The sequence below is a fragment of the Ptychodera flava genome, chromosome 14 (assembly GCF_041260155.1).
Source record: "Ptychodera flava strain L36383 chromosome 14, AS_Pfla_20210202, whole genome shotgun sequence".
Taxonomy (NCBI): Eukaryota; Metazoa; Hemichordata; class Enteropneusta; family Ptychoderidae; genus Ptychodera; species Ptychodera flava.
In genome coordinates, this window is record NC_091941.1 from 20265169 (window position 1) to 20288422 (window position 23254).

The window sequence follows — 23254 nt, forward strand, 5'->3', positions numbered from 1 at the left end:
ACTCTCATCAAATAAATACATCTAAGTATAATTTTCAAAATGGACCATACCGTATTTTCTGGTTTGATCACTGTGAATTTTTAAGACTATGATTCAAAAACATTTTTAGATACATTATTTTCAGCGCACTTCAAGCAGTAGCAATACTCCGGCTATGAACACCACTGCCTCATGTAAATTAGCATAACAAAAGCACATGAATATTGGTACCAGATTAAATACTCAGAGGTCAGGTGAGGTCAATGAATGATATGATGATGATACTGATGCAATTACGGTATTCTGTCTTCTGTTGTAGATAAATGAAACCCCTACCTTGTACAACCTTTGTGACTTTTGGTCAGATATAAGCAAATAAACACAAATGTTCGTAAAAGATATTTTCTAGCACTGCTATTCCCATTTCATATCACCCACAAAACAACCAAATAGATTTTTATTAAAACAGGTAACCTAAACACATGTGGTTTTGTATTATTCTTTGGTTTCGATATTACATGGAATAATCTTGAAAATGATGATAAGATATAATCATTTCATTTTTTTCATGGTAGAGTGCAATCAATGAATAACTGCAAAGTAAGAATAATTAGAAGGCATTTTATTTTTTCAGGGAAGTGTACTTAATATGTTTACTCTGTTATGACTTGATTGATTTTGTTTGTCGAGTCAAGATAGGGCTCCACTAGGACATGTGTACTCTGTCAGGGCACAAGATAATCTGCAAATTGCATGACAAGGCTACATGTATGTAAATATGAACTCCATAAGGGTAGACGATACTATGCAAATTGCATGACTAGGTTATGTAAATTCTGTAGAGGTCAAAAGGTACTATGCAAATTTTTACAACTAAATTTTCAAGACGTTGAGTTACATTTCAAGCTAAATGTACATGGTACAGAGATTTCACATCGACACACTAAATTATTTAGTCCTCTTTATACTTCATGAAACATTGGTATATCACCACTTGTTTGGAAAGATGTGATAATGATCATTGCCTTGCTAGAGCTGCGCACTGCCACTGCTTCAAATGAGTATTTTCAACCAAGTTGGGTGGTGTATTTCAAAAAATATCCATTGCCGATTTCCGTGACAGAAAAATGACATGACTATAATTCGATTTTGAAAAAAAAAGAAATAAATGAGATCAACGGCAAAACTTTTCAAGATTTTGAGGTTGTACAAGTTTGAGGAAATCATATTATTGACGCATCTTCACACTTGGTTAAAAGCAATCAAACACTGAACAAAACAAAAAATCTCTCCTGCATTCAGGATCATCATCCTACAAAAAAATAAACTCTTTTTGCTCCAATAAGGCAAAAAAATGAAAAAAAGAAGCTTTTGCTCCAATAGTGCAAAAACAAAAAAATAATTTAACTGACCCATGGCCATCTAAGACAAGAGTTGAATGCCTTCGTAAATTTAAGTTCAATTACAATATATAGCATACTATCATGGATATTATATCATATCAGTATATTGATGACACATATACACATACATCCACACATACAGTGATCTGATTGAAAAGAACCGTGCTATATTCACGATGTAGCATGGTTGGCACAAGCATGAGCTCTCAGCAAGAGCAAAATCCTTTTGACATTCAACGCCAGAATTTCAATATACTGTTATGATACTGTAATAGCAATTAAAATCACACCAAGCGACAGTATACAATCAGATTTGACCAGTTCACTTCATATAAAATTATGCACTCGCTTTTGCTCATGCATATGTCTTTGACTGGTCAAAATCTTGTAATATACAGTCACTAAGGTGTGGTTAATTTGTTAATTATACAGGGGCATCCTTTATAGCCACTGTCTGTATGCAAATGACAAATTGAAAATATCAAACGCTACAAAACGTTTAGTCATGGCAACACACTTTAGTGTACACTTGGTATACATAATTCTAATATTAAAAAAGTTCCAAAAAACGTACTCTCAATCTGATAGCAGAGGACGCCCTATGAACACCCAAAAAGCCAAAGCCAAACAGACACTGTAAATCAAGCACATAGAACCAAAAGGCAGCTGCTACACAAATAAATGAATAAAAGGGAAGGCACATTAAATGACTTCATGTATATGACTGTCTCACAGTTTTCTTAGAGTTGTATTTCTAAATGCTGTGACAGCACAATGTAGTTTTTGTATGAGTCTACTACCTTTATTTATATACACAACCTAACACACAGTCAAAAGCTGTTTGTGCTGTTTTGAATTTAATATTTTACTTGTGAGTGATACACTATGATTCTGCTTCTGTCGGCTGTTTCATCAGCAACAAATTTTCATTTGATTTTTATCATCTTGCCTACAAGTTAATCAGTGAATGGTTCTACACCGGAAAAAAAAGAACGCGATATATGTTTTAGACTCAGTACGCCAAGATACCACATGATGACGGTACAACTAAATGCATGTGCACGTTAAAACACATTTGGAAATACACGTATTTCTGTCTGTGTTTGTGCATGTGGGTTTGCTTGTACCACTGTCCATTGGAATTCCGGGTTTCACATATTTATTTTGAACAAAGAAAAATGAATAATGAAAATACTATGTCGGTACCCTGCATGGCATGCAGGGTAATTTCACTGTGGTTGACCGTATATACGGCAGTATCTCATGAAGTACTCATAGACTAAAAACGTTGCCGCATTGACTACGAAAGCGCGCAGCAAGTTCGCTGTGAGGCCATTCAGGAAGACTCTGTAACCCTCCGAGGCAATACTTAGACGGCAGCAATGTAGAAATCCCCTGTATTTTGACTTGCCACTGACTCCGTCCGCTTGCAACCTGGATTTGATGACGTCAACCGGATGAGATACTATCCAGGAACACGTGCCGCCCAAACCACCGGCCAGCAGATAGTCGGATACTCCTAAATCCTGGCCAGGTTTTCTGGCCTGCAGGCACGAGCACAGGAAGTTATACATGCCGAAGTAAACGGTGAAACCTGGCACATCTCGGATAAGAGTGGTGTTCATCCCCCTGTAGCAGCCTGTGAGTCCTTCCTTTTTAAAAATCTTGTAGAGACAATCAAACGAACCTCTGTAGGCATGTGTATGAGTCTTATAATACCTATGACTTTCACCCTGACCTTGCAGTTGCATCCTAACTTTGGCCAGCTCCGTGGGGCACGCAACAAGGCTCTGCACAGCACCGGCTGAAGATCCGGCCACCATGTGGCTTCGAATGCTGTCGTCGCTGGCTCCCATCAGCCTCATGACATTGGCCTGGACTCCAAAGATAATGGCATTGATGAAGGCAAGGCCTGCCAATGGGGAGGCAAGGCCTTTGTACAAACCAAGCACCTGAAAGAAAACAAAAGTTGTATGTTTGCACACAGTCAAAATGAACCGGTGTGGTAAAAAGGGTACCTGTGAGTGCTCATTGAAAGTGCAATAGAACATGTTTTTGAATGCTAAAATTTTCACAAAAATTTCCAGTCTACTAGCTGCTTGTAAGGATTCAAAGTATTATAAAATCTTTGTTGATCTTAATGAAGTTTTCAATATCTTCTTTTTTTAAATTTAAAATTTTAGACTCTTAGTTTTAAGAAAGAGTTTGGGGCTATTTTGAATTTATTATGCATCTGAACGTCATGGTAACATATCCTTCTGCCAAGTATGATTGTAATCGGTCGAGTCTTATCAGAATACTGCCTCCAAACCAAAATAAATTGGAGTTGGGCCAGATATGATGAATTAAATCAGCAAGCATATGTATGCTATTTTGTACTGTCTTTACACTGAGTTTGAAACAAATCCGTCCTGTCATGTCCGAGAAACGGCTCCAGACACAAAGACAGAACTCAATCCGTAAGTCCTCGTCCCTGACTTCATCGTGCAGGAACTAATGCGTGACACGATTGTTCTTAAAACAGTGAACAAAATCCTCTGATGAGGGATTAGATCCGTGGAAGGAATTATTTTTCATGTATTTTATAATCATCTGAATATTTACCCCTTCTTCCCGGACGATGGATGAGAGACAGTTCCATGTTCCTTTGTAGAGGTGGGGTGGAACAACCTCCGGGTTAACTGAGCCAATCTGGAAAAAAAAATTCATATCAATTGTGATATGTTGAGCAGGTTTGTTATCAGCTTTATCTTAAGGCCGCGTTCAAAAAAATGGTGGGGGGGGGGGGGGGGGGGGGGCTGAGAGAATCGCGATTGAAATCTTATTTTTTTTCAGATCCCCCCTCAATACCCTCAAAAATTTCAAGTCCCCCCCCTCAATACCCTCAAAAATTTTCAAGTCCCCCCCCCATTACCATATAGCCGCATATTTATTAGGAATTCACGCAGAGTAAAAAAAAAATGTAATGTGTCGTTCTGCACGCAAATGTTCAACACTATCTCTTATCAGCAGGTTGTAGAGCCATATACCTAGGGCAAGTTCTTAAATTGATTCATTTTTAAATGCATCAGTACACTTTTGGATTTCTCAGTCTAAGCCGACTTGAGTTTATCCACATCTGGCCAGTTCAATGGCACCAGCTGAAAAGCACACAAAATGACAATCATGAGAGAGTATGAAAATTGTGTATTCCTAGCTACGTTTAACCAAATTGTGAAAAAATGAGCACAGTGATCTACCAAATTTTTTTTTTCAAAAGTACAAGACATATACAACTTAGATGCCACTTATAAAATGTTTTACAAAATTGACAATACTGGAAGGTTAAAATATTCCATGAAATTAATCTTTAATCTCAGAAATTTTGGGTGTAATAATGGCAAATTTGATAAAAAATAAAAGATTCCATTTAGTCACACATTTTTCCATTTAAATTAGAGTCTTTACTATTCAAAGTTTTACTTTTGTGTTATTGGTACAATGAGATATGAAAATTTCATTCACTGCATGAACTTGAAATGAATGGTTTTATATATTGATTTTAAGTTTCATCGTATATTTGTATAAGATCAATTATGGTGACCCATCTTTTTTCTCTAATATTTGATTGTTTCATATGCCAGAATTCAAAAATCCATGGTAACTGTTAGTCCCCTAGTCTTCTATGTGTTACTCTGTGGCTGGATCTTGTGTACAAGTAGATGTATGTTTTCACTGTCAATTGAGTGTCCTATGACCGAAACTCTTCTTAAACTACATCAGAGTCAGAGCTACATGTATCACTGTCACTGCCAGTATGTAGTAGCAGGGCAGTAGTTGTATTAACTTTTTATTTTGACAATATTTTTGTTCAGTTTATACAATTGTGTTCTTGTTCTATTCCCTACAGAATGTTGAGCTATCCAGTATTCAGCTTGCCAACACAGCCTACGTGTACCGTGCATTTGCATCATTCAATTATCACCAATATTTAGACAAACAGGCTTTGTTGACAAACTGAATATTGTGTTTTTCAGCATGCTGTAGAGAGACACCGAGAAACTGTGTTTGATACATTGCATAGAAATATTGAAAAATTATCAACAGTTGAAGCTCCTGCCCCATTACAAGGCCAACTTGTTCTACGAAAATTTAATGGCATTCATATATTTTTAGACTTTTTCGAGATTAAAGACATAAAGTATAACAAAACGATTCTAGATTTTGTTTAATTATTACTAACATTAGAACCATTGGACGACATCAAAATGTTGGGAGTCAAATATTTTCAGGTCCCCCCCTATAGGCAGAGCAAAACTTTCAAGTCCCCCCCCTCGACTACCCCAAAAATTTTCGAATCCCCCCCCTGAATTCCTCCAGCCCCCCCTCCACTTTTTTTGAACGCGGCCTAAACAAATTGATTATCTAGGCACAAATTTCAAAGGAGAAAACAGGACTAACAACACCGTAATTAGTCAATGTCAACAAGCACTAAAATGCATGATCATTGTTGATGACACAGTCCCCACATAGACAAATTACGTATCTGCTGGTTGATCAGATGTAAATGAATGAGTAGCAGTCATGTTTATGTTACATACTTATTGAAGGGTTGATATCATAAAATAACCGTAAACGGATATGGATTCAGATTCGCGTATGTAGGTTCGGGAAGTTTCCCCATTCTCAAATTCTGAGAATTTTCCACATCATATTGGCTCACAACGTAAAATTTTTTCTCTGATTACATGCACATATAAATCATATTTCATCATCATATTTATTCAGTACTATAGGCCACCGGCCTTAATGTACAATTTTCATATTGAAAAGTTACAGTCACTTGAGGTTTCAGACAAAGTTACATTTCTAGTTTCCATTGCCAAGCTGACGCTGACGTTGTTTAAAGCATGGAATACATATTTTGCTAGATTTTCCAAGATGCTCTCATTTTCTGATTGTAATAATCGACTAAATTTCCATTAATAGCAGGTGTGTAGTAAATTGAGGAATGAAAAGGGCTCTGAGATTTCATATTGAGTACAGACCAGGAGAAAGTGAAATTCGTCTTCTATACAATTAAAATTAAATGGACACAATCTGTCATGCAGTGGAATTCCAAGTTCTCTTCCTTTTTGAACTAGAAGATTATGGGATGATACCCGAAGACGGGCTAAAGCCTTGCGATATATAGTAGTCTGTATACATTTAAGATATTTCTCACATTTGAAAGCATTTTTAAAAAATACATATGTACGGAGACTACAGCTACTCTCTATCTCTGATTGCCATTCTTGCATTGCGATATCACAACACCTTTCTTTAAACTGTTGAAGTAAATAAGTACAATCAATTTTTCCCCATTTATCCAGAAGTCACCAAAACCATATTTATACAGAAATGTTTTACATACAAAGCCCAACAGTTTACACTTTTTTCTGCTCGATAATACTGGTACTTGTAACAATCATAGACAATTTCAGGGCACTCAGGGTGAAGACATCTTATCCAATAACGTAAAATTTCCATATCAAGGTAAGTTTTAATGGCATATCTTCCCAATTCTCCTCTTACAGCAGAGTTTGTTGTGTTCACGTTTACACCCAACAGAAATTTGCAGAATTTATGCTGGATTTTTCAACATCGACACAATCTCGTGTCCCCCAATAGCACCACATGCACATATAAATCATAGTGTATTTTCTCTGTGCCAATTAAGCTTCCGAGAATCAAATCAGCAATCAGCAATTTATATGTCAGAGTAACATCTCTTGACATGAAAAGTTCATAACAAAATGGCCTGGTGGTGGCCATATTGTACCATATCCAACGAATAATTTGTTGTGCATGTGTAAGTCATGCTGCATTGTCGTTGTGCCAACTTTGAATGAGACCAGTACAGGTACAACCTCATAATGCCTTCAGACATGAAGAAAATGGAAACAAAATTGGCGCCAGGCTTGGGGCTATTTTAGTTTTAATGCATACCAAAATCCATCAACATCCATAGATGTATGCCAGAGAGCATTATCCTTGTACCAATTTTTAAAGAAATCGGCCCTGGCATGTCCAATATCTGTGAGGACACACACATGGACTTGTACGCACACAGCCCAATCACTAGTCCCCATAGTTTGGAAGACCGTGTATTCAGGACGGTCACTTAAGCATGCACATGGTACACAACCAATATTTGAAAAGGAAAATTGTGCAAATTAATTAATGGCTGCAAATGGAACACTTCTGGATATTTACACCTAAGTCTTTTTGAGTTCCATTCTCAAAGATCCTAATTTCATTTAATTTTACATAAAAGTAACAACTTACGATTGGGAAGAAAAAGCACCAGTCCATTTTGTATATTTATTGTGGTCCTGTCTGCTCTGAAAAGAATCTGTACCATACCAGCAGACCTATTTTTAGAATCATCATTTTCTGTTTTGTTGACAAGAGCTAGGGGGCATGGTTCTGACCTGAATTCATACAAATTTTTATTTAGAGAGAAATATATAATACTTTGACAGATATACAACATATCCATATGTCATTTCAAGTGGTATGTTTATGCCATTAGTATGCATTTTATCAATTCCTATGGTAAAATTATGAATTCAATCTTAAGGAAATATACAACAGGGATAGAAAGCAAACAGGAAAACACGATTATCTGTAACTCTGTTAACCTTTAAGCCAGTCTGCAGTGGATAAGCTAATCTGAAATATGCAAATTTTCATTCAGGAAATATGTTGTCATTTCACATCCGCCATTCACCTGCCTGATTGACTTCGCATTGCACGCCAGCGTAATAAATTTACCCGGCCTAAAAATATTTGACGATATGCGGTTGTGATTGGGGTAATTGGAGAAAACTCTGAGCCGCCTGAAGCATCAATTTGGTCATGCTTTTCAGACTGACAGATTGGTGAGCTTTGCACAGTTGAATGAATTCTATTAGTTCAATTGGCTGAAGTACTAACTGAGGAGACCTCAGGACTGCCAGTGACAGCTGCTAATTGTATGTCACCCAAGAACTTGAAAACTGACACCAGAAGCAAAGGCTGGTTAAAATTCTATAGATCTCGGCTACTCCAATGTCATGAACAGATGGTCAACAAAAAAAGAATATATTTGTTGCTTGTATATAAAACTGTAAGAAAACTTAAAATGTGAATGTTTCAAATGAATAAAATAAATAAAGATATACAAATACTGCAGTGGGTAAAGATAAAATGATATTAAAATTGGTTCATTGGTAAAAAGACATGAACAAAACAGGAATGAAATGCCGCTGAACTGGTAATAATTTTTACACTTGGCATTGCATGACAACTTAATGTTAAGAAGCTGAAACTATATATAAATCACCAATTCGACATAACCGTATTTAATACCTTTTTCATTTTATATCAATATGTGAAATTTTATTTTTGGTATTAGTGCCGACTGTCCTCTCAAGGTGACTGAACTTACCGGCAGAATTGGTAATTTCAAGGTTCAGACTTAACGGAATCAATGAATTGATGGTACACTGGGCTCAATATGGCATGAACTAATTAATTTGGACTTTCCCAGACATCAATATGTCTACAGCGGGTCATATAAAATGCACAGCACGACTATTATCAAACAGATTACCATTGCTCTCATTTCCCTATAGTTAACTCCTGACCATACCGGCTTTGTGCTGACGGGTGACGGGAAACCATTTAAAAAGGATATTGGATTTCAATATCGCATAGCATTTTTGGGGCAAGATCTTCTTATTTTAATTTTTTGTGAATTGTTTTCTTGGTTTTACATAGTACAGAATGTTACCCTATATTAAATCTTGGTAAATTATCAGTTCATGTTATATTAATAATTATGTATTTTAAAACTTAACTGACATAATGCCATCTCATAAAAGTACAGATAGGCATAGATATACACGTGTTCATACACAAAAGAGACACATAAATATACTTAAAATCTCATTCATCAAACACTGAAACTGTTGACACACAAACTTTGTCAAATAATCGATACCCATTTTACAATCACACGAAGACAATATCACCAACAATTCAACATCTACAATACGAAGGAGTGTTATACAAAGTATCAGGTACATACTTTTCATGAAAAAATTATCACTATGGTGATGGTGTTCAAACCAAGTTGATGATCAGCCATATTAATATCAAAGTAGAATTATAGTCTCCCTCAGCAATTTATTTTCATTTGGTTATAACGAGGCGCAATACATTCTCTGAATCAAAGTAATATGTTTATAAGATATCACCCTCTCCCTATTTCTATCAGCTTTGTAATTTAACATCTGGATCCAAAGAAAAACAACTCCGACAAGGAGAATAATAGAAAAAGTCTACGTGGCAGAAATTTCACAGGGATATCTGCAATTTCTATATCTATCCTATAAATATTTCCTTTTGCTTATATGATATAGGAAACCTTAAGAATAGTCGTGGTTAAAAATGACGATGAAATGACTGCAGGAGAACAAAAAAGTTATTTCTGGCCTGACACTGCTAGAAATAGTGTTTATTTTAAACAGAATTGCAATTTGAACGTAATACAAGCAAGCATTAAGGTATAATGTTACTTTAATTATTGATATCTTCATTATTGTTGTTGTTGTTGTTGTGATAGTTATTTATTTAAATCCTTGAAGGACTACATAAAATTAGACAATAGAGGCCTGAGAATTTCAATAGGGAAATACGAGGTGTTACAGCCAATAAACGCTGGGTACTAATTGAACACTGTCATTAAATCTTACTTCAAACCATTAGTTTTCCTTGGCAAATTAAGTTGGATCTCTCAGTAGTGAAATAATAAATAACGGTGTTGAAAAAAGTACTCCATGGGGTGTCTGCAACTACATTTTCATGTCTGAGCTGCTATCTTTAGTTTGTTTGCAATGAGGATGACCTTGAGACAAAATAATTCCTTAGCATGTCATGTTTTTGTTAATTTGATTTTCTGACTTTCTTTGGCAAAGTTCCAGGCACGGTGGTTTGTTGGACAAAAGTGGAGATCCTTAGACACGGTGATTTGGGGATTTGCCAAATAACCAACAAGGCATAAATCCAGGTGGCTTAGCAGTTTGCCAAATAACAAACATGGCAAAAAAATAAAAAAATAAAAAAAAAACAGGAAAAAAGCCAGATCCTGATAAAACCACAACAATCATTTAATCAAAGCTTTTGCCAATGAATTTTTTTTTTTACAAAAGTGAAAATACCCTTCAGATATAACTAATCAATGGAAAAATCCAAGGACTCACTCATCAATGGAGATTTATTTTTGTAAAAACCACCATGCTGTTTGTAAGGACATCAATTTGTTTGTGCTTGGTGGATATCTGGAAATTCTTTACAGCTAACATGGCTGAGGCTGCATCCTTCATTGATAAAGCAGCCCTAAGAAGGGATTTGCCCTTTCGCTGACCCCTGTTCTGAAAACATATTACTCTTGATATACAGCAACCTGACACAACTTCTGAGATATTTTATTGAACCACTTCAAAGCTTTGAACAAGAAGTGGTATACGTGCTGGTAGGTAAACAACATGCAACTCTTGTAGTGACTGAATTTGTTGACATACATAATACTGACTATAACTTGCATCAGCTGACAGTTTTGGCACATCTACTAGTTTGATCTTTGACATTCAGCAGTGAATGGACAAAATGTCCTGTATCTGACCCTCATTATGAATGAAAACTACTGGGAAAGAGAAAGAGATTGAGCTAGAAGTATTAAACTTGTGCACTTTTCTGTTGATACCAACTTTTTGTGGGTGGCAAATTTATGGTTCATAATAATAATCCACATGATAATAATCCACATGATCTGACAATAAAATGGTGGTTATAGATTAAGCCTCTAGTCAATTATATTACCTAAATGACTTAAATTACAGTTTTTCATATTTCAGTGCATTTTTCACCAAACAATATACTGGTAATTAAACCAAGCTTCTTATATGTTTATTGGCTTTCTATTTAATTAGATATTTTTACTCGATGGCCAAAACCCACAACAGAGCAGTTTGTTCAAGTGCGGGAATGGTGTAATAGTCCTATGAAAATTAAATGATCGTCACTTTTGGCATTTAGTGAGAATTTACGGACCGGATCGACAATGTTTGCAATAATCAATGAAATTGTTATCATGCGCTCGTACCCGGAGGGCTGTTCGCGATACTTTCTAATCAAAGAAAGGGATAGAGTGTACATGTTTTTATAGGTCGATGTGACATGAATAGAACTGAAATCTGGAAATCAATGAATACTGATTTAAAAAACTGAGAAATTCAATGTGAAATAAGATAACAAATCAAACATATGGGAAAATAAATCTTATTATTTTTAGCTGTTGTTTGGTGCATTTAGCATGCATGGTGATTCTGTTTGATGTTCAGGTTTCTTCAAATAAGCTTGTGTGTCTTGAGAATATTGTGATTCTTCAAGAAAATGTTGGCGGCATAAAATTCAATGTCTTGACAAGTGCTTGTGTTAATCAATATAAATGTGTTGTTGTCAGTTATGTCATGGCTTTCATTTTGGCATTACAGTGTCATAAAGACTATATCATAACAACCTTTTTACAACAAATCTGGTAACTTGTCGACACTCACACGATACTTCAAAACCATAATGAGATGAACTGACACTGCACATACCAATGTCAAAAATATACTCTAGGTGACCTTGTCTTTTGGTGAAAATTGTTGTCATGCTTTCATGAAAATACCAATGCAAATCACGGCATGGCCATCAAGATGTAGGCTAATGGTTGAACTTGCTAAGAAGCCATAGTGTGTCTTAAGGCCAAGGAATTTTAATGAGTAACACCAGCACTTCAAACAGGCCTTACTTCCGTCAACTATCCCGGATTTTTCTCGTCCATGGTGTGGCAAAAACAAATTTGTGGTTCCAATAAGCACAGTGCTGATCACTACCAATATTCAAGATGGCTTTTTCAAACTGTTGATGGAAATTTGCCGCTGATGCAATCTTCACTGAAAAGCCAGAGCTGACCATTTCAGTACCATGGCAGCTAAGAATCAAATATCTTCCAAAAAGGTTGATGATTGGAATAATTTTGAGACTGCAAGATACAGAAGCTAACATTACTGTGAAAAGGAAAGTTCCTTATGTCACCAATGGTATACTCAATCTCCATCAACCCTGAAAATTGGACCTGTTGTCATGGTAACAATCTTATCATATTGCTCCGAGTGAGTTGATATAACTTTGCTATTTCAGCATAATCAAGAAATGAGAAAACGTTATCAGGATGATTTCTAAGAGTAATTGCAAATGCCCCCAAAGGACATTATCCAGTACAATTATTAGTAAATGCAGATGATGTCATGTTGTCATGGTTACCATAAAATGAAGCATCGTCGTTAGAAAAGCACTTTCATCATTTTGTCAAGGTAAATTTATCTATTTTTTATCTCAGCCGAAGCTCATCTAAAGCTCGTAGCATGCTTTAAGAGCTCGTAGCATGCTTTAAGAGAAAGCTCTTTTTTTCAGGTATAACTCATCAATCTCTCATATGGCAACTGCACAAAGTAAATGATGACTGTGTTTGCATTACTCACTGGAAATTTCTTGCCCACAGTTGCATAGTTGATTGCCGGATTGACAGTGGGTCTCGCCGCAGGATTTAGCTTACCACATCCTGACAGTGCTTGGGTCTGCAAACGAACCTAAAAATGGAAAACACAATTGCATCAAATATTTATACGAGTATAATGTTTTCAGCCTAATTTTATGCGATAATTTTGCTAGTATTTGTATCAACGTTACTAAAATGAAACTGTAATTCAACACTTCTAGTTTAACTATAATGCATTCTACAGTACTCAACTCAGTGAAATATATTATGAGCTTGGGGATATTTTAAATTTTAAATTATGACTGAATTTAATTTCAGTAAAATTTAATATCTTTCATACAAATGACAAAACCATCATACTACTGACACCTTTATGAGGTTATCAATCATATGGCAGATTTTTGATCAAATGAATTGAACAAGTCTTGGAGTAGTTTACTCATGCCTAAACCAGATGTGAATGCAAATCTGAGCAGAAGGTATTGTGAGCATCTTGTCAAATAATTACAAAAATAAATAAATAAATAAACAAACAAACAAACAATGGTTGTACCAAATGCCAAATGTCATAACCTAGCAGAAAACAAATGAACATATGTTGAACACATCTAGTACATCTCATGTTACAATCTAGGAGACTCACAGAATAAAGTTTTTTCATAAGGGCTCTGTCGGCAGATGCTGGCATATGCAGATACGAGGAAGAAGGACTGGCTAAATGCACTATACTTGTAAGAAAGTTTAATAGCATCGAGACATTTGGAAAGGCCAAAATGTCTATTGAATGGGGGATTTTAAGTAAAACTATGCAAATTTCATGAGGTTGCAGTTGACAGTGGGGAAGGGAGCTACACTCAGACATTTAGAAGTAGGTGACCCCTTTGTAGCAATGTGATCTACCTTCACCGTAATATTGAATGGGGAGTGAAAAGGAGAGAAAAGCATTCACCCTGAAAAACATTCTAAGCAACTAATGCTTTCCACTCCCATTCACTCCCAGTCAATTACTAAGAGCAAAGTTGCTTCAAAAGTGGGGGAAAGTTCATACATGTCTAGGTCACCCTTAGAATTCCTAATGCTCAGACAATGAAAATAGGGTAAAGGAAAATGGAAGATATTTATTAAAGAGAGTAATTTGAAAACAAACTGCATCAAAAATTACAATTTTCTGAACTTAAATGTATCTGAACATATCTGAAACAGGATGTTTGTCATAGCATTTGGGCACGATAACCTCTTTTCACTAAGGGACCTTCGAAAGCTTTTTAATTTCATATTCATTTATGTGAAATGAAGGTATTACCCCATGGCATGATCTCAGGGTCTATTGTATGGACAGCCTTGGTCAACTAATGGAGGTGAAGAATTTGTTGAAGAATTTTTGAGCTTAAAGCTCTCTGAAAGAATGGAGGTTGAGACACATTAAATGCTATAGCCATATATGGATGCATAATGAAAAGCCAGATATCTAATTTTGCCCAACAATTCTCAATGACAATTATTTTAGTTTGACTACTGATAAATATACATTTATCAAGCTGATACAAATCACACGCAGAGTTGAGAGGTGACTCTTCTCAATGGTCATAGAGGCGTAAACAGCTAGCAAGGACAACACTGAATCTTAAACACCCGCAGATTGATAATAGTTCATTGCTGATGGCTCATGCTGAAAACTCAAATTTAACATACATATTGCTACTAAACGAAGAGAATTATAACTGACAGATTGCACCAAAATCTTCAATTGAGTTTTATAGAACGCAGGGGTGTGAGGAAATCTGTTCAGTGTTTGTGGTTAAAAGATATGGTATAATACCAGAGCCACATAACAGTCATGATCTTTCAGCCTACATAGTTTGTTGGTCATACACACAATATCATCAACTTCCAAACAAACATAAACAGCTTGGCTACATCACATGAGAGAAGAATTCACTGGCTGCATGCAAATTTGGTAGATTGACCTATATGGATTGGCTCACCCCTGGTACGTATGTTCAATGTTTGAGAGGTTAGGAGTTAATGAATGGCAAAGCCGTAATATTCAAAGAGGACAGAAAAGGTGGCAAAAAGGACCAAACAAATGGAAAGGTAAACTGAACATTCTCCTTCCAAGGAGGGGATACTGGGTCAAAAATACTGCTGAATTTGTTACCTATTTCAAGAAAAAATACATGAATGAAAATTTTGCTCAAAAACAGTTCTTTTTTTCCATTTAATAACTAATGGAAGAATGATAGCTTATCGATCAGCAAATCATGGAAAATGTAAAACATGCAAATTTTTCTGTGTTGTGTCGTGTTGATGTATTTTGTGTCTTTTCTCATTATTTAATGGTATTAAAGTACGCATTGGATGTCGCTGGTTCAAACAGAGTGCATTTTCGAGCGCTGGGATCATATTGAGTTCACACTGTGAGTCAACATGTGGAATGTGTCTGGCGAAATATACATGGTATATTGTATGTTGATACAGGTCATACAGTGTAAAGAACACAGGTCATCGGTGTCATACGGATGCAAAGTAGCGTTTTTTGCCTGCAGCAAAGCTATAACTTTCAACGATAACATTAGCTTGCCCCTTTGCTTTCTTCAACGTGTTCCTCTTAGAGTATTTGATCAAATTTTCATGAAATATCCTCCTTCACAACAACCAACCACATTTTTTACCCTTCCAGCTGTCTCTAGTCCATCAAAGTGCAGTACTGATGGTAGTCTCTCCCTACTTTACAATTGCATCATCTTTGTGAGTGTGAAAGTAACTGTATCAGCTCTGAGTTGACACAAACCTCAATTCAGTAGTGTATAATAAATAAATAATAAATAAATAAATAAATAAATAATAAATAATATATAATATATATATATATATATATATATATATATATATATATATATTGTTATATATTACACAATATGTTACACATTATAAAAACTTAATTATATTACATTTTTTATTCATTTATTTATATACACTTGTCAAGATAATAAAAATTTCTTTATCCTTTCTTAGTCAGTCTGAATTTCCCAAACAAATTCGTTTGAAAAACAACAGCTTTTACTATCCAAAATGTCAAAAGGTAGCCAATTCTTAACCTGTGATAATTTAAATGTCCTCTTAACTGTAGTGAAATGGTTGATGTGAAATGCCTCATTCATGTATACCCTGCAACATGTAATTCTCTGAGTCTTTCATTTCAGGATGGAAATCATTAAGGCAGTTTAGGGTAACTGCACAACATATGGCCATGAAAAGTTTATGTGGTACTTACGAAGACTTAACAGAATTGTCATGGTGATGAAAATGCAGTACCTCTGCAAAAACTACTTTAGAAATGAGAAATGATAAAAAATGGGAGCTGAATGAAACAGAAAACATTTCAGTTGATCCATTACAACTCACAACAATAATTTGGTATGCGCTGGCAAGTGGCTCTACATGTACCCTACTTATGGTAACATGAATGCTTTTATCAATTAGTTTGGATTATCAGTGTGTTCTCAGAGATACCTCCCATGATCTTATTGATTCAACGATGATTTTTGATAGCAGTTAACATGCACACCATGTTTAAGACAAAGTTTAATACTTTAACCCCATAGAGTACAAAAAGTTCATCATAAAATAAAGAAGTGCACGAACATTTTTTTCCTTTTAGAATCTGTGTTATAAGTCTTTTTTTTTCACAAGAGAATAAAAATTCCATTAATTTTTCAAAAGATATAAGTATTTTATGAGCAAAGCTTGTAATCTTTTCCATGTTAATGCTTTTGTGTATGTTCATATTTTGTAAGCTGCAAATAAGTTTTAGGACTGCTTCATACCATTATAAATGATCAAAATGTAACATTAATTTTGAAAGCATCTGGGAGTACTTTATCACTATCGTACAGAAATGGTAAATAAAGACAGATCATTTTCTGAAATGCCCTACTGCCACTCAATAACCAGAATATTCTCCTGAGTAAGAACACAGAGAACTGGTAAATTATTAATTGTTGCTGTGTTTCTCCTACTCTGGCCAGGCCCGTATTTCTATCCACTTGATTGCATTGACTTTACAATGATATTTGGTAGTGGACTTTAAACAAAAACAATACCAAAGACAAAGTTCAATAGTCTATAATCTCACAGAGCAACGAAAAATTTAATTTCCTACTAAGTTATTAAATTAATGCAAAAAAATGTTTTTACAGAATCTGTTTGATAGCCTTCTTTTTCGCACAAGTGAATAAAAATCTTACTGATAATTCTTTGAACAAACATAATTCAATGAGTAACGCTCGTAAACTTTTCTATCTGACACTTGTATGTTATAATATTCATATTTAATCAGGCAAACAAGTTTTATGACTGCGTATTGCCCTAAATGATCAAAACTTAGCATAACATTTGAAAGTGTCTGGGAGCACTTTAACACTATCTTGCAGTAAAAGTAATAGACAGCTCATTTTCTGTAATTGCGTGCTGACATCGTTAGTCTAATATGAAAACCCAGCACAGAGAAGAACACACTGAACATGCTATTGTATCTTGTTGCTATATTTATGTACTTCGATCAGGCCAGTATTTCCATTTCTGATAAGAGTCCCAAAATAACAGGGGCAGTCATTAACTTTGCAGTACAGTTTTGTTATTAACTATTATCCATTGACAATGATGATCATCCCATGAGTTGATGACTTTTTAGATCAGATACCATTCTGCACACCCACTAAACAGTTGCCTTTGAAATTGACCTATCATTTACATGTAAAGTGGCACTGCACATGTGTATTTTGCTCAAAATCACGTTTTTTTTGCTCAGGCTGAGTCAAATTTTGTAAAAATTTCAATTTACATTCTTGAAATACTATATGACAATTTTGGTTTGGCAATACAGTTCTTACATTTTGAATAATTGTCATTTCAATTTTGCTTATCATGATGAGTTTAATAACATTGAATGTCTTCCAACCTCTGCCATTGGAAAATTAGAATAGATAACACAAACAAAACTTATTGGGTTTTTTTCTACATATACTTAAGTTTCCAGTGAGACATTAAATATCATAAAGTAGTGTCAAGGTTTTGATGTAAAATTAATTTTCATCATCAATACCAAAAGTCAGGTTTTCTACCCCAAATACACACCCCTTCATCCTTCAAGAAAAACCACTGCTACCGTACGGAACTTTAAATTCTCTGCTTTTAGAAAATGTATAGCATTGGGGGGTTTTCATGTCATCTTTGATAAGAAATATTGTTTTGAGTAACCACTGTTAAAATTGTCCTTTTTGAATTACATTGATGCTTGAATACAGTGTGGGATTAATGAAAACAACTTCTGATTTTATCACAGTGACTGCTTTATGATTGCTTATAATACACTGAACACGCCCTGTTAAGTAACAGTTTTTCATTCTTTTACAATACTGATCTCTGGTTTAGAAGGGTGAAATTTGGCAATAAGTGTGAAAAAAAGGGTTAAATTTTCTAATGCACTTTGACTTTGGCGGTAAAAACATTTTATATTATCCAAATGAAAAATTGTGCTAAAAAACAAAATTTACACTCAAACTATTATCTGTTAGCAAAACGTAATACAGTCAGATGGTACTGATTGATGAACTCTTAAAGTATATACGGATTAGAGTAAAAACAAAGCCCAAACCACTATTGCTTGATTATATGCCGTCTTACACGAATTGGTTTGGGATCTTTGGAGTTGGAAGGGAAAAGTAATTATACTCACCTTAACCGTGTCAAAGGGATGTCCAACTACGACTCCAGCAATGCCTTTGAAAGTAAATATATGAATATGAAGTTTATCACTTTGAGAGTGGCTGTTTGATGGGGGAGAAGTTGATATTCAAGTTAGTTTTTGTTTTTTGTTTCTGTGTAAGAAAGTAAATTAAACTACTTCAATCCGACCAATTTTCATTTTCCAATCAGTGTTTGGATTTTCTATCCTTCATCATATGAATGATGACATGTTGTTTCTTTGCATTTGTTCCACGGTGAATTTTCACCTTTCTCACCTTACATGTAATGTGTACTGCTGGAGGCATTACCAAGTCATATAGTTAACAGCCAGTGAGAAGCCTACAGTTTGTCAGCGCCTCACAACCATTTAATCCCCAAATACAAATCAAGCTGTTTAATTGTTTTCTATGAAATGAAAGTTAATTTTGATCTAGAATTTGCAGTATTATATAGGTTTTTCCGTACCCCGTACCTCTGGTTCACACTTCACATTTTAATGTCGGAAAAAAATCAGTCTCCCCTAGTACGTGCAACTTCTTCCCCGTGGCAGGCTAGCTTTCTACTCTTGTAACCTCAATGACCCCAAATCTAAATCACCCCACACACTCGTCCTAGTTCTGGCCTTTCATATACAAATATTGCGATGCTCCAAATTTGAGGAATTTCTCCACTTTCCAAACGTTGAAGCAAATTGACATATCCAGTATTATCGATTCTCAGAATGACCACAAACATTGTGACACTGTTAGAAAACTGCGCCAGTCAATGTAAACCCCCACCCCCCCCACCTCGGGCGATACGGGAAAAATGTGGGGGATTAGACCGTGTGTGCCATGACACTGTGCCCGAGGGGGTGGGGCAATTGCCTCGTTTTGATCCCCCTATTCCTTTGACGGACAGGCCAGATGTTCGTAAATAACTACGCATGCGCACGTATGCAGGGCCTGAAAATTACCCGAGGTCCCGGACCAGTGATTTTTTATCCCGAACCAGTACTAATTACCCCTAAAAAGTCCGCAGACCAATACAAAAAGGAGCCAATTTATTTTGCAAGGGAATGTCCAGTGCTTTTCCTAGATTGTGTTCTAGTGTCTTTTGACGAAAAATTAGAAACTACGTCCCCCAAAATACCGAAGTTACTGAAACCAAGGAGGTAGCAGAGACGCACTAAAGCCAGTTACACTAAAACCAAGAGGCCCATTCCATTGAGAGACTACGTCTTTTAGCTACAAAATTACAATAATTATCGCGTCTTTAAGTCAATCAAACATTTAAAATTTAGTCTATTTCTTTCATCACAACATAAAGTTAAACTCTAAAGGAAAATCAGTTACTCTATTACAGTTTGCGATTCATGATATGAGCCAGGCGATGAGCGTCCACTAGCCACTGCACTGCAAAAATCAAATGACGGGCCACGTACTCATTTTACATGTAAAATTTAATGTGGTAAAAACCAGACCATAGCCTCAGCTAAAAATATCAGCAACCCCAAAATTGTGTGAAAATATTATATCTCTGTCTATCAAAGTAGTATTTTGCAGTAAAATTCTCTGGAAGGAGTCTCATTACAACTTTCCGATCGTCCGTAGCAAGCAAGCTTCTGAATTTGAAGGTCACCATGCTGAATTCCTTATATAGTCAAGACCCCCTAACTCGATTGTAGTTGACCTTAACAAGAACCGCCTAGCTTGTCAAAACAGCGTTATGGCAATGTAATATTGCTATCAAAGGAAAAAGAAGTCCCTCTCAGATATTTGGTGTTTTAAACCTATTTTTTACAATTTAAATGGGAAAGAATCAACCGCTGGGCAATTATAAAAATGAAGTGAACTTTATAGCAATAGTAAAAAAACAAGTATGTGGGTGCAAGAACTTGAGAAAATTACCAAGTAAATGTTTATGCAGTGTGTCTATATTAAAAAGATTGGCAGTTTATGCTGTATGTAAATCCCAAGCAAATCTGATAGAAATGCATATATAACATGAGTATGAGAAATGAATCATTCTTGTATTGTTATGCAAATGTTTGAGGACAGTGGATTTTACCTTTGGACCAGTGAAAAAAAAACAGGTCACTGGTCCTGGGACCAGTGGGAAAAAACAGAAATTTTCAGGCCCTGGTAATGGTATGTTGTTGTTCAGAGCGGTAGCATGGCGAAAGGTGGATGTCAAGGCCATGTGGGCCGGTAAGCAGCTTTTCAACTGGCTATTGATGAACGCGATGCAGCAATATTCAGAGGTGTGCATGAAAGTATATTTGTGATTGATGGCTTAAATATCGATAACTAAATAAATGATTTTCATCCGCCGTGTATTCTTATTTTTTGGAAAACTGAACATACCATACGCAAAATTTCCCACATTTTCCCACGTGAGCGTGACATTTCGGATGTTCACGATGCCTCATCGACATGGTCCAGCACTAAAAAGACCTCCGGGTCAACTCTATTTTTGATAAAGCTTAAAGGGACAAAGTCAGCCATTTTTCATGAATTTTGTTTGATGCGATATACTACTTATTTTGTTTGACATGTTGAAAGATACTGAATGAATGAGTGACCATACATATATTCGACCCCAGTTTATACAAATTAAGTAAAACCATCGCGAAAACGAATAATGGTCATGACCATTAATTCATCATTTCGTGATGGTTTGCATGTATCGTGTCTAAAACCGGGGTCGAATATAGCAGGGTCACCCATTCATTCAGTATCTTTCGACATGTCAAACAATATAAGTAGTATCTCACATCAAACAAAATTCATGAAAAATGACCCTTTAAATTGCTTGAATGTGTATTTGGAAAACATGTTCGGTCACGATGGGATTCCTTTTTATGTCCGCTAAATGTATTATCAAATTTATTCATGATGACCCATATAGCTAGGGAAACAGTTCTGTTTCATCAGTGTGATCATTCTGATCATCTGTTCTGTTGAGTTTTACTCAGTATCTTTGTGGTGTGTTCTGTGATGAATAAACACGGACCATTGTGAATTTTCATTCCTCTGCTTGTTTTAAATCAGTGCATGACTGATGTAGAATGTGTCATTGTGCTTGTAGCATGAGAGCGAGAAGACAAAAAAGCTGCACTTGTGAGATTGGACATCATGTACCTTGTTTAATTATCAGCTTTAATTAGTTTATTGAGGCGACAGGTCTTGTATGATACATCTGGTGTTTTGATCTAATTGTTCTAGCCTGAAATATGTTTATGCCTGACAACATACAAGCAAACTAGACTGAAAAATATTGTAAATTTTTGCTCCAAAATAGGTGACGTGACAGTGACACCTCAACACTTAAAGTCACAGTATAAGTGGCTGAAAAACAAATGCGAAAAGTATGTCATTATCCTGGATCTATTTGTGTTGATTGTGATAGACATTTGTGAACAGCATAAATGTCACAAAACCCTGTTTTAAATGATTAAAATTGTTCTAAAGTTGAACATGAACTTTTTATATTGATGCAGGTTGTTACGACATGAAAATTGCAAAGAGTGGTTGTGTGTAGGAATTTACAAATTCCCCACCCCCGTATGTGGGGGATTTACTTGGTTTAGGTGGGGATTTTCCAGGTTGTCTTGCCCCAGGGGGTGGGGCATTGGCAGATTTCACAGGACTAATTTCCAAATCCCCCACTAAACCCCGAGGTGGGGGGGTGGGGGTTTACATTGACTGTCACACTGTTAGAAAACTGAAATACAGTAAGATTGGGACACTTTCACTTCACCTTGATGGATCACAAACTGTCAAAGCAGACGCGCACGAATGTCTTCTGAGCATGAGGGATGAGATGAGAATCAGCGGGCGCGGGCACAGTCGCGCTTTCAAAGCGGTGGTTCAAATATACCATATCTACTCACCGCCAAAGCAGCCCCCAACAAAATCCAACAGAACTTCGTACTTGATATGGGGTTTAGGAGGTCGGGTCTGCGCAACTATGGTTGGGTCCGGTGAAAAATTAAGGTCTGTCGCCGTTTCCGTACCCATAATTGATAAACTTTTCGCGGTGCACGGTGAGTGAAGTGGTAACCGTCACGCGAGTTTGCACAACAACGATGTGATCGGGTTGGTTACTTGGATGAGCCCGGCCGAGTAGAGTAAACACACGGCGAATCCCAGTCGGTGACAGCGATATTTCGATCGCAGATTTACATATGAATCACGCAGTAGTAAAATCGACCTTGGAAGTCCGATTCAATGCGGATGCGGAGGACAGAGGTGTAATGAGTTGTCAACGATATTTACGTTTGATGAAAAATCAACAGCCGGTTGACACGTCTGACAACGAGGAAAAATAAACTACTGTTGATAACGATTCGTTACAAATTGGTCACCAATGTTCGATGATGTGAACTTGGATTTTGACAAAGTTAGCTAGATTGAACGTCAAGATATGGCCAGTAACGTTTCAAGTCAGCTCCCAAATGCACATGCTCCGGCCACAGTAACGCGGCAAACTATTTGCTATTTGACAGTCTGCCACATACTGCACATGTGTG

General features: G+C 36.0%; 1 protein-coding gene across 1 annotated transcript; it reads right to left on the reverse strand.

Moving 5' to 3' along the window:
* Nucleotides 1-1366: 1366 nt before the first annotated feature.
* LOC139149681 (mitochondrial basic amino acids transporter-like) lies at nt 1367-23214 on the reverse strand. Its single transcript, XM_070721546.1, has 5 exons — nt 22616-23214; nt 18731-18774; nt 12977-13084; nt 3987-4073; nt 1367-3334 (listed from the first exon to the last, which is right to left on the reverse strand). The coding sequence occupies exons 1-5, from the start codon at nt 22740-22742 to the stop codon at nt 2612-2614; spliced, it is 1089 nt and encodes a 362-aa protein (XP_070577647.1). The 5' UTR covers nt 22743-23214; the 3' UTR covers nt 1367-2611.
* Between the last annotated feature and the right edge of the window lie 40 nt (nt 23215-23254).